General features: G+C 41.7%; 1 protein-coding gene across 1 annotated transcript in view; it reads left to right on the forward strand.

The window, feature by feature from the left end:
- LOC121286369 (cAMP-dependent protein kinase type II-beta regulatory subunit-like) overlaps positions 1–19,863 on the forward strand; it is a 90,272-nt gene that overhangs the window by 41,998 nt on the left and 28,411 nt on the right. Inside the window, exons 3-5 of the mRNA XM_041203460.1 lie at positions 6,343–6,395; positions 7,738–7,821; positions 9,710–9,816. Coding sequence (XP_041059394.1) covers positions 6,343–6,395; positions 7,738–7,821; positions 9,710–9,816 — 244 coding nt within the window. The remainder of the gene's footprint in view (positions 1–6,342; positions 6,396–7,737; positions 7,822–9,709; positions 9,817–19,863) is intronic.

Raw genomic sequence — 19,863 nt, forward strand, 5'->3', positions numbered from 1 at the left:
CGAATGGCCTACTCCTGTTCTTGTGTTCCTATGACTGATGGTAAACAAGGCTGCCCGCAGTCATAATGCACTCTGGGAGGTGAGGGTGGGACCTCCGGTCCCTCAATGGGCTGTGAGCAGTCCCAGCAGTGCATACTCAGTAGTGGGCTCTGCTGGGGCTGCAAATAGGCCCCAGGATGAAGCCAACATGGATTCTGGGGATATAGGGAGGGGTGGTAAGGTTGCAGGGGTGGCAGGGGTTGGGGGTGGGGAATGCGGTGGGGGGGCTGGTTGGGTGAGTTTTGGTAGCCAGGCAGGACGTGATAAGGTGATTGGGGTGGCGGGGTGGGGGGCGGGGAGAAGGTATCCCTGACAGGCACAGGGCATCCCCTGAAGGACATACCCCCTTCCTTTCTGCCTTTTAACCATTGGATTTAAATCAAGGCCTTCCCACTCCTGCCCGTCTGTCCACTCCAACTGTATTATGGTGTGGGCAGCTTAATATGCGGGTTAATTGGCTTGTTAGTAAGCTCAGTTGTCTGGTAATTATGGTTTTAAAAATGGCTGCTGGGCTGCTGATTTTAGGTACCTGCTTGACTACCGTTTTTTGAGGAATGGGTCAAAGCTAGGTGGGAAAGTAGTGGGCGGGCCACCCGTCATGTTTTATATTTGCCCCCCCCCACCCGAAAACGTGCAGGAGGGGGCAGGGATGTAAAATCCGGCCCATTGAGTGAAGAGCCCCAGAAATCTATACAAGAACCTCCCGATCTACACAAATAACCTGGACTGAGATTTAGTGCTTGTGAACTTAGTTTGAAGATGAGGAGAGCAGAAGGTGTCAGAAGGCCTCAAGGTCTTAGATCAGCAACAAAGCAGCATTTATATCTGAGTAAATGATGTCTGATACAGCAGCTTATATTTATATAGAACCTTTAACTTAATGAAATGTTCCATGGTGCTTCACAGGAGCACTATAAAACAGAGTATGACACTTAGCCACATAAGGAGATGGTAGGTCAGATGGCCAAAAGAGGTAGGTTTTAATGAGTAGCTTAAAGGAGGAAAGTGAAGGAGAGAATTGGAGGGATGTAGGGAGGGTATTCCAGAAGTTAGGGTCTTGGCAACTGAAGGCATTGCTACCAATGATGAAGCGATTAACACTAGGGATGCACAGGAGACTAGAATTAAATATGTTGGGTGGTTGTGGAAGTGAAGGAGATTGCAGAAATGGGGAGGGGCGAGGCCATGGAGTGATGTGAAAACATGGATGAGAATTTTGCAATCAAGATGTTGCTTGATTGTGAGCCAATGTGGGTCAGCGAGCACAAGGGTGATAGAGGAATGGGACCTTGCTGCAAGTTAAGATGTGGGCAGCAGTGTTTTAGATTACCTCAAGATTAAGTAGGGTAGAATGTGTGAGACCAGCAAAAAATCAACATAAATACAGAAGGTAATGATGATATGTGACTGCATTACCTAATAAAGGAATTGGTGAGAATGAAAAAGGAGACCCTGGAAGCCAATAAGTAGGCCCTGAAAAACAAAAGGTAGCCCATGTGAAAATCTCAAGAAGTGCCGTCCCCCCACCCACCCACCCACTGCCCAAAAAAGACATTTTGATCTCTGACTCAAATACACATTTCTTAGATTGCCTGTTGAACAAAATACTAAGGATGTTGGAAACCTGAACTAAAAACAGTTATAGTTGGATATACAAGCTGCAGATCAGGCAGCACCTGTAGAGAAAGAAACAAGAATTAACTTTCAGGTTGATGACCTTTCATCAGGAACAGAATCTGTTTGTGTACTAAACTGGATGGACACTGTCTTGAAACCTTCCTTCAAGTGAACATTTCCTGTCTTTCCAAAGATGGACAGAGAAACGTTTTTTTGTAATATGAGGCTAGATGTGAATTGTGATGTGCTCTTCATGTAACAGTCAAAACAAATTCCACTTGGTTCATTCCATCGCCCTTTGTATTCAGACAATATTGATTGAGGGGGTGGTGGGAATGGAACTAACCAGCTGCTAATCCCCTTAACAGCTCACTTGCATGCTTTCGGAATTGCATTTCTTTCTAGGCACTTTTTTAGCTGCAAAGCTGCATGTTGACTTCCAGCTCCTAACTGAGGATTGTTCATCACAGTAATTTATTCAAAAGCACACATGATCCCTGCCACACCATCTGAACTTAGGTGTTTTCTCCTTTGTAAATTACGACATCAGGAAGCAGAGGTGCGATATTTGACACCTTGTCTATTCAGTGGTACAGTTAGTCCTGACAACCAAAAATGACAACTGCCTGTACTGCAAGTATATTCTTAGCAAACAATAAACATGAAGGAGGAGAGAAAGTGCGGAAGGATCTGAACCATAAAATAGCTAAAGTTGCATCAGTTACCAGGATAGCCTATAGAAAATAAGAATGTCATTCTGGAATTATGCAGATTGCAATCTGCTTCAGAGAAATACTGTTGAGATGGTAATGTGTTCAGCTGTTCAAGACAACCTGGTGAATGGACATGTTAGGTTGTGTTTGCCAATGATTTTAGTGATCTGCTAGTTGCTGCCTTTATAAGGAAAGCTTGAGTTTTGGAAACAGATGGGTTCAATGATTTGAACATTTTAAGAAATGCCATAAAACCACATCTTGGAAATGATACCAGGGTCTCTGATTTTTCTTCACCACCTCCTCCTACCTTTTGTGCATGTGGGTACAATTTCATGGGGACCAGCACCCAGCCATTTTTTTTTTTACCCATGTAACTTTATTCATTCATTCATGGAATGTGAGTGTTGCTGGCAAGGTCAGTATTCATTCTCAGTCTCTAATTGCTTTTCAGAAGGTGGTGATAAGCTGCCTTCTTGAACCACTGCCATGCATGAGGTAAAGGAACTCTCACAGTGCTGTTCGGTGGAGTTCAACAATTTTAACCCAGCGATGCTGAAGCAACAGCCACATATTTCAAGGTCAATGTGATGTGTGACTTGGAGGGGAATTTGGAGGTGGTTGTGTTCTGTGACTGCTGCCTTTGTCCTTCCTGGTGCTAGAGGTCACAGAGTTGGAAAAAAACTGTTGAAAGTGTCTTGGCGAGTTGCTGCAGTGCATCTTGTAGATTGTACAGTGGCCAGCATCTGACTTGATCTTGCAGCCGCAGTACTTTTATTGCTTATTCAGTTAGGTTTCTGATCGATGATGACTTCTAGGATGTTGATAGTGGAGGATTTGAAGGTGGTAATGACATTGAATGTCAAGGGGAGATGGTTTGACTCCTGTTGGCGGGGGTTGGGGGGGTCATAGCCCAGTTCTTGAGTGGCATGAATGTTATTTGCCACTAGTAATTTATCTCCCAAGAGATGTGACCTTTCAGCAGCATTCTTCATCTCTTTTTTTTCCCCCTTTGGTTTAAAATTTCCAGCATCTGCAGTTTTTGTCTTTTGAGGGGCATTGGACTGATTTGAAAAATATTTATCTTAATTTAGAAATACACCCTCAAAACAAGACAAGATTTATAGATCAATTAAACAATAGAATTCTCAACTGTAACTCTTCCTGTGTACAGAGTGCAGTGCTCCAGAATTTATCTTCAGGAAAGATTCTTTCTGGACCTTCCACAGCTGGTTCAGGTCTTGGGAGAAACAACAATAATGAAAGTCTTCAATATTTCATGATGATACATTTTTGGCATTCAGAAAAGCTTGAATTTTAAAGGCATCTATTGCCAAGTGGAAAGAGATTTGTTTGTGTTATGGTGCTAAGACAAGCATTTCACATCTATAAACTGACATCTTTGCTTTATTTTCAACAGTTCTACTGAAGCACCAAAGATCTCTGTTTATAATCCATTTAGTAGCCAACACTCTTTTTATAGATGGAAATCCAAATATTAGCAACCTCTGTTGTTACAATCCATCATAAGGACCTGAAAGATTTAGCCTTTTCTTTTAACCTACGTGCATACAAAGGATCTGAAAAGAGCATTTGGAAATTGTATGAAGACGTCTCCCTACGTCTTAAACTTCTTAAAAGTAATACTATTGCCTTTAACTAGTAACTCATCAAGCCAAAGTGATTCAGATTTCCACAATAGATTCACTGTCTCCTGTGTTCGAACTATGGATGGGACTAGGTAGAATTTCCATGTCGTTGGCAACAGTGCCAACATTCTTTCTACCATTGCGTTCCTTAGAAAATGAATGTGAAATTTGCTGCTCTGACAACTTTTGAACCTTGGCCTATTGTACCAGTAGCCGAAAAGCACTGCCTAATTTAGTGACTAACTCACTTAGATCATTTGGCAAATGAAGCTTTGGGCCCCCATTATCAATTGATATTTCCATTATGGAAAATGTTTTTTTTTTCATCATGAAGTGACGATGAGTAGATCAAACGAATGGAAAAAGTTTCCCAGTCATGTGGTTATGTTTGGACCAATGTCAAGAATGTAGATTCTATTTGCCAAATGGCTACTAATCTTCATTTCCTGCCTGAATATTGTTTTCTGAATTTCTAAAAACTCTCTTTAAGACAAGTCTCAGCATTAAATTTTAGTTAACTCACTGTGGTCCATGCTGCCACCTTGATGTACCAATGGGGGTCCGGGTAGTGCATGTTCAGAAAGATTCTCTGAATATATACTTTGCTCTTGGCTTTTTTACTAATTGTTACAAACTGTAGTTGGAATGTTTGCACTTGGTTTTAGCAAACCAATGAAAATTATGTTATTGCGGCTTCAATTTCTGTCACTGCAGTTGAAAACGACTGCTCTGGAGTGGAATTGAGGATGGATTCTTTCCTTTGCAGCAACAAATTGAAAAATAATTTTTCGAAATGTAGTTTTGAGAATAATCTGATGCAAACATTTTGGTGGGTGGGATTTGGTTGAATAGTAACATTATTTTCATGGTACGTGGAATATTAATTTCATGATTAAAGGTCCTATTACCCCAGGGTCTGATGATTTTTGCCATTTATTTTAACTCTGTTCCTGAATATGTGACACGAAGTGATATTTGTGAAGCTAAATAATGTTCAGCATGATCCATTGCAGCCCAACACCTAAGACCAATGCTGAGAATAATGGGTAGTCATGTCACTGAGATACTGTAGAATTCCTTTTGCTGTCTGCTCACAACAAAGCTTGAGAGCTTGTTTTCATTTTCAGTTGTGAGCTAAGAGCATTATAGCCATTATGTAACTGTACTATATTTTCTTTACTCTTTCATGGGATGTCGGCGCCATTGGCAAGGCCAGCATTTGTTGCCCATCACGTCTAGAATCATAGAACCATAGAAAAGTTACAGCACAGAAGGAGGCTATTTGGCCCATCTTGTCCATGCCAGCCTGAGGACACCCAGGTGCCCTTTCTAATCCCACCTTCCTGCACCCGGCCCATAGCTCTGCAGTTTACAGCACTTTAGGTGCAGGTCCAGGTACTTTTTAAAAGAGTTGAAAGTTTCTGCCTCTACCACCAACTTGGGCAGCGAATTCCAGACACCCACTACCCTCTGCATAAAAAAGTTCTTCCTCATGTCCCCCCTACATCTTCTGCCACTTATCTTGAATCTATGTCCCGTGGTTCTAGAATTCTCCATCAAGGGAAAAAATTTTATCCTGTCCACTCTATCTATTCCCCTCGTAATTTTGTACACCTCAATCAAGTCACCTATCAGCCTTCTTTGTTCTAAGGAAAATAACCCCAACCTATCCAATCTCTCCTCGTAGCTACACTTTTCTAACCCTGGCAACATCCTTGTAAACCTCCCCTGCACTCTCTCCAGATTCCCTTCCCTAATGGACATAAGTGAACCAGATGGGTTTTTATAACAATCAATGATCATAGTCATCATCGTTACTAAGACCAGCTTTCAATTCCAGGTTTATGAATTCAATATAAATTCCACCAGCTGTCATGTGGGATTTGAATCCATGACCTAGAGCATTAGCCTGGGCCTCTGAATTACTTGTCCTGTGACTTTACCAATACGCCACCATCTCCTCCCCTTGTCTATATTGAAACTTACTGCTTCTGAAAAATGATCCACTCAAGCAAATTAAATTGTTCATGTGAACATCTGTCATGTTATAGTTTGAGTTTGTGATTAGTTATTTGTAATGCCTTATATCCGAAGCTGTCAGAATGCTCAAATTATTTAAAAACATGTCTGATTATATACAATGTAACCTAGAATTCCCATGTTATGAAAAATGAGTTTTTTGATTTAATATGTATATATATTAAATGTTAATCATATTAAAAAACCAGTAATGAAGCTGTCAGTCACATTTTAGAATTGTTTCTTTTGGTGTGAATTAGTTAGCCATGCAATCCTTTTATATTAATGTTATTGTCTCCTTTTAGTATGTGCAGAAGCTTTCAACCCTGATGAGGAAGAGGAGGACACAGAGCCTCGGGTAAGCAACATTATTTAGAAAATGGAATGTACGAGCAAGTGGATGAAAGCAAATAAAATCTATTATTTTGAGGGGAAGAAGTAACTTCTCACCACACCCCCATAATCTTCCTCATTGGTGGGCCTACATACAGACACTTGTCCTCATATCTGTGCCACTTGATTTTTAAAAGAATCCAATTATATTTGGTTTGGGAGAGGGTTGTGCACTGATGGTAAGCAGCAGATTTGGGATAGGAAGTGCAAAGAGGAATAGTGTAGCAGAGGTTTTGAAGATGTAAACCATCTTTTTGTAGCAGTGCAGCAACAAGAGAGAAGAATATCTGCACCAAGACACACACATAGAGGGACAGAAACACAGACACATACACACGCTGTATTAAAAAAGGGAAAGTAAGGCAATGGAGAATATTAAAAACAAATAATGGAATGTGCAAATGGGAGGGATTACCTTGTAAACTAAAATCACAAACATTAAGATTTTTTTGAGGATTGCCTTTTTATTGCAATATCATTTGGTAATTATAGTTTAGGCTGCAGCCACTGCTGACTGCCTTAAATTTGCATCGTGAAATCAAAGCATATGAAAGCTCTTGTCGCATGAATATCAGAAAGAATAGCAGAGGGCTAGTGAATTGCTCTCTGATCATGTGGCCCAGGGAGGTCTGTGGAGACTGAAGTGTTTTGTGCTCAAAAGAAATGCACTATGTAAAAAGTAACATAAGAATGATGGCAAGTAACAGTAGAAAATTAATTTGACTAGTTCTGAAAGTATATCAGAGAAAATATGTTATTTGTGTTGTGTCCCAACTTTGAACTATGCTATAAACATGAGGGAAGAAGAACACTGCCTTTGTATCATGCGGAATTATTTTCCTAAACTGCATGCTATCAGTCTGTTTAAACTTTACTGTATAAATAGCCTAAATGCAGAGATTCTACACTAGCACTTTGAGTTAACAGTCGTTAGCTGCTATTTCTCCCCCTTAAGATATAATAAGTTAGCTAAGTCTAGCATTCTAATTCAGGTAATTATTTTAAAACTTTAATTTTATTCCATGCCTAAAGCTCTTTATTTTCTTCATTCCTTCCTCCGTTGCGAGAACAGTTGGCAAATATTTGCTTCCAGGACTCTGATTGTACTAATCATGGGAGATGGGCATTCCGAATTATTTTTCCTTGCCCCTCCAGCTGCTTGGTAGTTCCCTATGATGGCATTGGTGAGACCCCATTTAAATGTCTTGGTACAAACCTGCAGCCTATATACTTGCCTGTTGAACAGGGACTGTTAAATAATATGAATTTGTAAAGCTATATACAGCAATATCCTATCTACATTTTAGGTTGTCCATCCCAAAACAGATGAGCAAAGAAGAAGATTGCAAGATGCTTGTCAAGACATTCTTCTCTTTAAGAATTTAGACCAGGTATGACCTTGGCATTAAGCTTTAGACTATAACAGAAATAAGCAGGAGTTACTGTGAAGAAATCAAAACTGTTCCAGCTATTTGAAAAATCTTAGCCTCGCGTTACATTGCAAAATAAAATATTGTTCATGTATTTGGTTTGAATTCTGCCCTTTCCTTCTGGGGGAACCAAGATCTAAAGCCAACACGGACTGAATTTTGAAACCAGAAAAGGGCATTCTGTCTAATGAGCCCATCTCTTTTTTTTAATTCATCAACCCCACTTTTCACCATCTCTCATTCTTTACTGTCTAAGTGTTTGTGTAAATGCTTCCTTCTTCATTCTTCTCTAGGAATTTGCTTCACAACTCATTTTGGGTAAACAGACTATCCCTAACTTCCTTTCTTATTCCCAAATGTGTTTCCTGGTTTTTGAAAGTTTAGCATACTGGACAAATTTGCTTGATAAATTTTCTTGTTTTGTTGTTGAAAATGTCAATTAAGTCATCATAAAGTCTTGCCTTGTCAAAGTAAACTGTGGAAATGAGGAGTGGATGTTTAAATGTAGCCTTACCTGGATTGCTTGTATCCCAAATAATTTTCTTTCAAATAAAAAAGGCCAACCTTTTAACCACTTCTCCTAATTTAATTTGCTGACTCTTTTCCTGTTTCTCAGCTGGCTTTATGTAAAGTATGCCTGAGTTTTAACTTGATGTCAAAGTCCATGAAATTTTCATACTTTCAGGAGGTGAGGATTGTAAATTGAGACTATTTTCTATTCCCAGTCATGCCATCTGAGCTCATTTTCATCCATAATGTCTAACTCTTAGTCTCCTACCAATGTATACTGCTGACCACCCAATTTCACTTTCATGTCCCATTCTAGTGGAGATTGTAAATGGTTCCCTCTCCTAGGGTACTGTCACTTCCTTCCAAAACAGTCATCGCCTGCCTCCTCACAAAAAAACAAATCCTTGACCCTCCCCTTCCCCACCCACTCTGTCCCTGCCAACTCCTATTCCATCTCAAATCTCACTTTTCAAATTCTTGAATGTGTTTAAATTGACTTTGCTCTCCTTATTTAACACCTTTCTTAAAACCCAAGTTTTTCACCCATCCTGATAGCTTCTCATTTGGCTTGGAGTCCATTCTGTTTGTTCACACCTTTGTGAAGCACCCTGGAATGACTGCTACATAACGAAGCTGTGTAAGGGCAGATTGCAGTTGTGACCCCATAACATACGAGTGTATAGAATCTTGAATCACATTGTCTTTGGGGATTTAAGTTTTTTTGTGGAGACTGATATCTTCAAATGGTTCCACAGCTTACTGCTTCTGAGCTTTGGGCCAAGGTGTATTAATTGGTCAAAATAAAAGTAACTTTACACTTATTTTGTTTTTGTGCCTGACTTGGGAGTGTCTGGCAGAGTGCCTAAAGTGAGAATATTGGATTTCTCAGACAAAAAGATCAAAATGATACCCATATGAATAATTGTTTTTCTCAATAAGCTGAAGATTTTAAATGCAATAATTCATACATTTGTACAACCTTGGACTCTGATTTGTTGCTTTAAATTAATATTTAGCACATATGCTTTCCGAACACTTGCACAGGCTATGCCTTTAGTAATGCTTTTGAATTTCTTCCCTTCCCTTTGTTACACTTCTATCATTGATCAGCTACATTTAGTGATTCCTGTGTCACCAAATCATTTCTTGCATTTCAGTATTGATGGTAGCCAGGATTTAAGGTATTGCCTGCTGTGAGATCAAGAATGTGCAATATACTACTTTGGTGAGGGAAGGTACAAAAGTAGAAATTTGCTTTTTTTTTTATTTGGTAATTTATTTGCAAACATGGAATACTACGTCACTGATTGCAGTATATGATAACCCCTGTCTTTTACAGGAACAAATGTTTCAGCTGTTGGATGCCATGTTTGAAATGCATGTCAAAATTGGTGAACATGTCATTGATCAAGGGGATGATGGTGATAACTTCTATGTTATTGAAAGGTAAGAATCTTTCTAAATTCCATTTTATATTCTGCCCAGTTTATGTATTGAATAAGGTGTAATGTTTTAGGGTTATTAACTGAAGCTGGATGGCATGGGATTTGACTGGAAAGAAAGATTTGGGTACTACAAATTTTGTCAGCTAAATAAAGGCATTCTTTCTGTAATATTTATTTGATAGTCGTGGGTCCTTGTTACAAATTTCAGTTAAAGATTTTATCAAGCTCAGCATCGTCTCCTACAATTTTGCCTACTCAATATCTAATTAAACGATAGCTTGAGCAGGGTATCATAAATGACCTATTTTGTGTACTTGATACTATGATCTCTCTCATGCTGTCACGTGATGCCTTCTGTCTTGCTGAAGCCTCTAAGACTCAGAAGGAAAAGTACTCTGATGAAGTGAGGCATGATTGCACCCTGGTTTATTTTACATGAAATATTTGAATCAACAGAAAATACATTTTCCTGTGAGAAATGCATCTACTTCTTGTCACTCTGTAGTGTAAAAATAATAAAGATACAACCTTGTGACGAGGCAGACATGATTTGTAAGCTAACTGACCTTAACTAGAATTTCCAAGGTCACATGGGTTCACTGTCATTCTTCAGCCTGTGTCTGTTTCTGGCTGACTCTCCCTATGGCTATATTTCTACATCCACAGAGGATAAAAATACACATAGGTTCAATTTATTTATATATTTATTCAAGCACCCTCTGCTGGGCTCAGTGAATGTACATCATTCTAACACTAAGATGCAAACTACTTTGGAATTCACTCAGTATCATCCCATTTGTCTCAAATCACAGAATCACACAATGCAGAAGAGGCCCTTTGGCCCATTGAGTCTGTACCGACACGTGAGAAACATCTGACCTACCTACCTAATCCTATTTACCAGCACTTGGTCCATAGCCTTCAATATTATGACGTGCCAAGTGCTCATCCAGGTACTTTTTAAAGGATGTGAGGCAACCCGCCTCCACCACCCTCCCAGGCAGCGCATTCCAGACCGTCACCATCCTCTGGCTAAAAAAGTTTTTCCTCACATCCCCCCTAAACCTCCTGCCCCTCACCTTGAACTTATGTCCCCTCGTGACTGACCCTTCAACTAAGGGGAACAGCTACTCCCTATCCACCCTGTCCATGCCCCTCATAATCTTATAAACCTTGATCAGGTTGCTCCTCAGTCTTCTCTGCTCCATTGAAAACAACCCAAGTCTATCCAACCTCTCTTCATAACTTAAATGTTTCATCCCAGGCAACATCCTGGTGAATCCTCTCTGCACCCCTTCCAGTGCAATCACACCCTTCCTATAATGTGGCGACCAGAACTGCACACAGTACTCCAGCTGTAGCCTCACCAACGTTCTATACAACTCCAACATGACCTCCCTACTTTTGTAATCTATGCCCCGATTGATAAAGGCAAGGGTCCCATATGACTTTATCACCACCCCACTAACGTGCCCCTCCACCTTCAGAGATCTATGGACACACACGCCAAGGTCCGTTTGTTCCTCAGAACATCCTAGTATCATGCCGTTCATTGAATACTTCCTTGTCAAATTACTCCTTCCAAAGTGTATCACCTCACACTTTTCAGGGTTAAATTCCTTCTGCTACTTATTTGCCCATTTGACCATCCCGTCTATATCTTTCTGTAGCCCAAGACACTCAACCTTACTGCTAACCACCCGGCCAATCTTTGTGTCATCTGCAAACTTACTAATCCTGGGCATACTTTGTAAAAGAGCAGTTTCGTAGCTGTTCCTGCCTGGGTTCAACCCAGAAAATATCTTTTCAACATTCCAAATCGCTTATGTATCTCTGGGAGCTGAAGCTGGATAGGATCTTAGAGCTGTAACCTAACTTAAATAGCTCCCAGACCATAAGTAAGAGTCACAAATGTTATAGTTCTCTTGTTAATGCTAACACGTAGCATTAACCTAGCATCTACTTTAGTCGCGACACCTGTTATAAAAAGATCCATACACAGAGCAAATTCCCATTTTAAGTAGGAACCCTATAGATTTAACGGATCATTTTCACGGCAATGATCTAAACTTGGGCTCCCGGTGACTTGTGAGTATCTCAAACTTGGAACATGAACTTAAGTATATTCCTGATGCTGCTGCCTTCTTGTAATTCCTTTCTGTTGTGTGTCATTATATGAAACCTCCTTATCAGTTGACTTGTAATTCTATCATCATCATAAATTTCGACCATGTTCTGGTGATTGCTCAAGCTGTTCGAAGATACTGGCCATGAAACTCCCTAGCGGGTCAAAATAAGAATTCTAATATCTTGCATATTATTGCAAGCCTAAATCAGGTTATTAATTGTTTGCTGTCATTAATGATTATTTGTTTAAATGGGGCTGTTATTACCAATTTGTATTTTTACTCTTACTGTAATTCACTTCAAAATATGAAATGTATTTTAACTTTCAAACATACCAGTGTCTTCAGTCTTCACCATTTTTAAGCTGTTCCCATGAGAGAAACTAAATATGGACCCTTCTACTAATTAATCTTTCCCCTTTGCAGGAGTTTAATAAAATTAGGGAAGATGTTAATGACTTCACATTCTTAGATGTTTTGGTTGGGTTCTTACGCCCTTTAAAAATAAGCCCGGCAACGTGGAAAATTGCCCAGATATGTCCTGTCCAAAAAAGGTAGGACAAATCCAACCCATCCAGTTATCACCCCATTCAGTCTACTCTCATCCATCAGCAGAATGATGGAAAGTGTCATCGACAGTGCTATCGAGCAGCACTTACTCAGCAATGATGTGCTCACAGACGCTTCGTTTGTGTTCTGCCAGCGCCACTCAGCTCCTGATCTCATTACAGCCTTGGTCCAAATATGGAAAAAAAGAGCTGAATTCAAGAGCTGAGGTGAGAGTGACTGCCCTTGACACCAAGGCAGCATTTGACCGAGTGTGGCATCAAGGAGCTCTAGCAAAACTGGAGTCAATGGGAATCAGGGGGAAAACCTAACACAAAGGAAGATGGTTGTGGTTGTTGGAGGTCAACCATCTCAGTCCCAGGACATTGTTGCAGCAGTTCCTCAGGGTAGTGTCCTCAGCCCAATCATCTTCAGCTGCTTCATCAATGACCTTCCTTACATCATAAGGTCAGAAGTGGGGATATTCACTGATGATTGCACAATGTTCAGCACCATTCGCGATTCCTCAGATACTGAAACAGTCCATGCCCATGTACAGCAAGACCTGGACAATATGCAGGCTTGGGCTGATAACTGACAAGTAACAATCGTGCACACCAGTACCAGGCAATGACCATCTCCAACAAGAGAGAATATAACCAAATCCCCTTGACTTTCAATGGCATTATCATCACTGAATCCCCCACTATCAACGCCCTGGAGCGCATCATTAACCAGAAACTGAACTGGACTAGCCATATAAATACTGTGACTACAATGACAAGTCAGAGGCTGGGAATTCTGCAACAAGGAACTCACCTCCTGACTCCCCAAAACCTGTCCACCATCTACAAGGTACGTCAGGAGTGAGATGGAATACTCTCCATTTGCCTGGATGAGTGCAGCTCCGACAACACCCAAGAAGCTCGACACCATCCAGAACAATGCAACCCACTTGACTGGCACCCCATTCATCACCTTGAACATTCACTCCCTCCACCAGCAATGCACAGTGTCAGCAGTGTGTACCATCTACAAGATGTGCTGCAGGAATTCACCAAGGCTCCTTTGACAGCACCTTCCAAGGCCACAACCACTGCCATCTAGAAAGATGAGGACAGCAGACGCATGGGAACACCACTATTTTGCAAGTTCTCCCCCAAGCCACACGCCATCCTGACTCGGAAATATAACACTGTTCCGTCACTGTCTCTGGGTCAAAATCCTGGAACTCCTTTCCAGGGCCTGTGATACAAAACACTGGGACCTGGGGCTAGGGGGGGGGGGGTGCCTCGGGCTCATTGTTGTAATTTGAGTTCTTGTCGCTGTCCTGACTGAGTAGCCAGAGCTTCACATCTAAAAAAAATCATTTATTTAAAAGCCTGCCTTTTGGGTCAGTTTCACTAGGTTGCCGAGCTCCTCCTTTGGGCAGTTTCATGGGCAGAATATTGGCGTTGGCCTGCGGGGGTGTGCCTGACATGCTGACGCGTAAAATGACCTGCGATGATGTCAGGCATGCATCCTGATGTCATTGCGCGTCATTTCGATAGTTCGTTCAGCGGGCACGTGCCGGAGGCGGCTATGTGCCTGCTGAACTGTCAATGGCCTATTAAGGCCATTAAAAAAGTAATTAAAGTTGTTAACAGCACTACCCATCCAACCTTAAGGTTGGCGGGCAGGTGAAGAGCCCAAGCGGCCTTTGCGTTTTCCAGGAAACCTCATCCACGGGCGGGATGAAGTTTCGTGAAGGGTTTATAAAATAATTAAATTTTGCAAATTTCACAGATATGTCCCAGCTCATGTGACACTGTCACATGAGGAGACATGTTTAAATAATTTTTTACTTTATTTATTAAGAAGTTTTATTATCAACTTAATGTCCCTGAGCAGCTCCGTGCCTCAGGAAGATTGCCACGCTGTTTCACACACATGCACGAATGAGTGCAGGCCCCGACTCTCCCTCCTCCCCCCACCCGCACAGGTAGCGCTGAGTGCTACTGGCCACGCGTTACGCTGGGCAGGCCTTAATTGGCCCGCCTGTAAAAACTGGCAGTGTGCAACTGATCACGGATGGCGATCAGCTCTGCTCTGCCCAGCCTGCCCAACAAAGGGAAAATTCTCCCCCATGAGGCCGATCTTTTTTTTAAACCAGTCAAACATGAAGCTGCCCAAAGGTTGAACTGTTTACAGAGCAGTGATTGGAGGAGCAGAAGGCATGGGAAGGACAGAGCTGCTTCTCCCACTTGTGCACTGGCCTCCAAAATTCTTCTGATAACTTTGAATGAATGTGGAATGGATTACTTATTGTTTTTTTAAATCACTCACTCCGGGATTTATGCATTCTGCTCATGGAAAAAAGAGGAGGATGTGCTTTTAGAGATGGTATGAGGAGATGGGGGCGGGGGTAGGTGTGGAGAGAGAGGGATTGTGAGAGAGGGAGGAGTGGAAATAAAGACTCTGCCTATAATCACATCAGCCATAGCGAGCTAGAGTGGACAAAGGTTAATGTGGAAATCTGTGCAGAGGTGAGAGGTAAAGCAGCAAAGATTTCTTGGGCTGTCAGATTGTGCTGATGTCCTTTCGTGTTGTAAGTTATTGAGCGTAGTTCATTATGTCTTATTAAGGTGTTTGTAATCTTTGGTAGTTCAAATGTAAGTATTTATTAACTACTAAAAACTAGATACATAGGTATATCAAAGTCCAAGCCAGGAGCTGTCTCCATGCTTTCTTCTACACACAGCTCTGTCCAACACTACACCAATCCCAATGTGCTCTCTCTCATCAATTTGTGGGCGGTGCTGTACTGAGTCACATGTTAACTCTTTATGTGCAAGGCCCTTATACTACAGATGAAGATTAGTATGGAAATGTATGGAGGGGCAAGAGGCAAAGCAGCAAAGATTTCTTGGGCTCTCAGATTGTGCTGGTGTCCTTTGGGGGGCGCTGGATGGTTAAAACAGCTGGAATTAAAACTTGTCTGTTTCAGGTTTCAATGGAAACAGGGAATCAGTTAAATAATCAAGTTTTTGAACTTAAAAATACTTAGAAGGGCCAGCACTAGGGGAGCTCCGTAGAATGACATTTCTGTTAGTGTAAGTGATTGTTTGTAAACCTGTTATAAATCGTTAGAGTTTTCAACAGCATCACATTCATAGGCCCAAAAAGGCTGAGATTTTACTTGTTTTTAGCTAAGATTTACATAGAAACGAGGAGCAGGAGTAGGCATTCGGCCCTTCAAGCCTGCTCTGTCATTCATTATGATCGTGGCTGATCATCCGACTTAATAGCCTGCTCCTGCATTCTCCCCATATCCTTTGATCCCTTTCACCCCAAGAGCTATATCTAACTCCTTCTTGAAAACATACTATGTTTTGGTCTCAACTACTTTCTGTGGTAACGAATTCCACAGGCTCACCACTCTCTGGGTGAAGAATTTTCTCCTCGTCTCAGTCCTAAATGATCTACCCCATATCCTCAGACTGTGACCCCTGGTTCTGGACTCCCCCACCATCGGAAATATCTTTCCTGCATCTACCCTGTCTAGTCCTGTTAGAATTTTATAGGTTTCTATGAGATCCCCCCCTCATTCTTCTGAACTTCAGCGAATATAATCCTAATCGACTTAACCACTCCTCATATGTCAGTCCCGCCATCCCAGGAATCAGTCAGATAAACCTTCACTGCACTCCCTCTATAGCAAGTACATCCTTCCTCAGATAAGGAGACCAAAACTGCACACAATATTCCAGATGTGGTCTCACCAAGGCCCTGTACAATTGCAGCAAGACATCCCTGTCCCTGTACTCAAATCCTCTCACCATGAAGGCCAACATACCATTTGCCTTCTTTACCGCCTGCTGCACCTGCATGCTTACTTCAGCGACTGGTGTACAAGGACACCAAGCTCTCATTGCACGTTCCCCTCTCTTAATTTATAGCCATTCAGATAATAATCTGCCTTCCTGTTTTTGCTACCAAAATGGATAACCTCACATTTATCCACATTATACTGCATCTGCCATGCATTTGCCCACTCACTCAGCTTGTTCAAATCACACTGAAGCATCTCTGCATCCTCCTCACAGCTCACCCTCCCACCCAGCTTTGTGTCATCTGCAAATTTGGAGATATTACATTTAATTCCCTTATCTAAATCATTAATATATATTGTAAATAACTGGGATCCCAGCACCGATCCCTGCGGTATCCCACTAGTCACTGCCTGCCATTCGGAAAAAGACCAGTTTATTCCTACTCTTTGTTCCCCGTCTGCCAACCAGTTTTCTATCCATCTCAATAAACTACTGTTAATCCCATGCGCTTTAATTTTACATGCCAATCTCTTATGTGGGACTTTGTCGAAAGCCTTCTGAAAGTCCAAATAAACCACATCCACTGGCTCCCCCTCATCCACTCTACTAGTTACAGCCTCGAAAAATTCCAGTAGATTTGTCAAGCACGATTTCCTTTTCACAAATCCATGCTGACTCTGTCTGATTCTGCCACTGTTTTCCATATGCTCAGCTATTAAATCTTTTATAATGGACTCTAGAATTTTCCCCACTACCAACGTCAGGCTGACTGGTCTATAATTCCCTGTTTTCTCTCTGCCTCCCTTTTTAATGTGGGGTTACATTAGCTAACTTCCAATCTGTAGGAACTGTTCCAGAGTCTGTAGAATCTTGGAAGATGACCACCAATGCATCCACTATTTCTAGGGCCACTTCCTTAAGTACTCTGGAATGTAGATTATCAGGCCCCGGGGATTTATCGGCCTTCAATCCCATCAACTTCCCCAACACCATTTCCCTACTAATACTGATTTCTTTCAGTTCCTCCCTCATTTCCCCAACATTTCTGGTATGTTATTAGTGTCCTCCTTTGTGAAGACAGAACCAAAGTATGTATTTAGTTGTTCAGCCATTTCTTTGTTCCCCATTATAAATGCCCCTGTTTCTGACTGTAAGGAACCTACATTTGTCTTCACCAATCTTTTTCTCTTCACATACCTATAGAAACTTTTACAGCCAGTTTTTATGTTCCCTGCAAGTTTACTCTCATACTCTATTTTCCCCTTCTTAATCAATCCTTTGGTCCTCCTTTGCTGAATTCTGAAATGCTCCCAATCCTCAGGTCTGTTGTTTTTTCTGGCCAATTTGTATCCCTCTTCCTTGGATCTAATACTACCTCTAATTTCCCTTGTAAGCCATGGTTTGGCCACCTTTCCATTTTACTTTTGCACCAGACAGGAATAAACAAGTGTTGCAGTTCACCCATGCACTCTTTGAATGTTTGCCATTGCCTATCCACTGTCATCCCTTTAAGTAACGTTTCCCAATCCATCATAGCCATCGTAGTTTCCTTTATTAAGATTCAGGACCCAAGTCTCAGAATCAACTACGTCACTCTCCATCTTGATGAAGAATTTTATCATATTATGGTCGCTCATCCCCAAGGGGCCTCGCACAACTATTGCCAATTATTTATGTTACAAAACAGAGCCACTGTCCAACAATAGATATATCAAATATAACAACTTAGTGCCATTCTTAATGGCCTCTTTTTTTCCAGTTGCAGTATTTTAATCTGGCCATTTTGCAGCTCCTAACATTTACAAAATCTCCTGCTCTACAATATTAGAATATTAATTTTTTGTGGAAGTTAAAACAGTGCACTGTGCAACAGCAACAAGAACTTAACTGATTTATTTATGGTATTCATTAGAAAGCACCACTGCTTTTAATAGTTGTATTTTTAATCTTTTTGGCTTTTCTGACAACCATTTCTAACAGTATTGAACAGGGCAAATAGTTGTTTTATTGAACTTTGAGTCTGTAGAAAACCCACACACAGTCCTGGATTTTCATCCCCTGGGTGAGTAGTGGGAGTTGAGAAAATTCCCAGCTCGACTTGCCTGCCTTGGGAGGAAGTGCTCGCAAAGGCGGGATCTTCGTTGCCGGGGTCCGGTGTGGGCTGGAGTCAGGCCAACTGACCTGGGAAATAGTTTGGAGGCAGCGACAAGGCCTGCTGGGTGCAGCCTGCTTTGGTGCAGTGCAACTTTGTCCCAGTTAAAATAACAACATAAAGGCCCTCCAGCCCTCATCCCTCTCACCTCCTGACCCTCCAAACACTCCCTGTGCCCCATCCATGCCAGCTTATGCCCCCCTGGCACCACTTATGGCCCCTTATGCCCCCATGCCAAGCTCTGCCCTTCCACCCACCCACTATGCCCCCCCAGGGAATTGCTGCTTCAACAAGATTAATGGATGTCTTGTACATACATAATGAGGCTTGACTGAGAGCCCAGACATCCATTATTCATGTTGAAACAGCTACACTCCAAAAAAAACAGTTTGATTGACAGCTCAGGCTCTTTGATCTCTGCTGTCAATTTCACACTGTTTGCTTGCGCAGGTTAATTGCTTTCAAGGGTTTGTGGTTTTTGTTACTGACACTTTATAGAGTCTGGATGATTGACACTTTTATTAGCTAGTAGTGAAATGACTTGTTTCAACAGATGAGAAAGTTATGAATTGATTACTTTTTTTTCAAAGCTTTTTTTTTACACATCTGTCACTATAGGTTTCCTTAGTTCCAGACAGTAGGTCAATGAGCATGGAAGTGCCATAGCTTAGCATAGTGGGTGTTTGAAAGGGCAGAGCTTGGCATGTCGCCATGAGGAGGACCTTTTGAACTTGCCTTTTAAAAGGTCCTCTTATGCAGGCTAGGGTTCACGACTCCTCTGAGGGGCCATGAACCATGACTCTTTGAAAACCTGGCTCGACTCCATTAAAATTACCGAGGAGTAGGAAATTCCATATCTCCGTAATGGAGCCAGCCAGGTCGGGAGGTTAAATGTGGGTTTTTGACAGGAACCCTTTAAAGGCATTTCCGAAAATCAGACCGGGAATGGGATCAGGAATCCTGGAATCTGGACCTTCCTGCCATTTTTAAAAGGCTCCCAAGTCATCCTGCCTCTGAAAATCCAGACCATTCTGACTGCTATTTGTGTTTCCAATCCAGTTGCCATCCCAGAGTAAGGACTGAGGTCCTCGGCTCACTGGTAGACAGGGTGCATTCTTCTTGAGAAGGCAAACCTGTCAGTGAAGCAGGTACCACAATGCATTCAGGAGTTCTTACAGAACACTGGGATCCCGCTTAATCTGAGAGGCAGTTTTATTCACCTTTGTCCAAGTAAAACTGCATCCCTAGCCTTGCAAAGCCCACTTTGGACATGCATGGGGGTGAAATTCGACTTGGTCAGGGTCATAAAACAGGAGGAATTGCTTTAGCTTCCCATCATACCATACTTCTACTGAAGTAATTGGGATTGAATAGAAAGCAGAGCATACAGTGGTTGTTTCAACCCAATTGTC

This window comes from Carcharodon carcharias, chromosome 13 (assembly GCF_017639515.1).
Source record: "Carcharodon carcharias isolate sCarCar2 chromosome 13, sCarCar2.pri, whole genome shotgun sequence".
NCBI lineage: Eukaryota > Metazoa > Chordata > Chondrichthyes > Lamniformes > Lamnidae > Carcharodon > Carcharodon carcharias.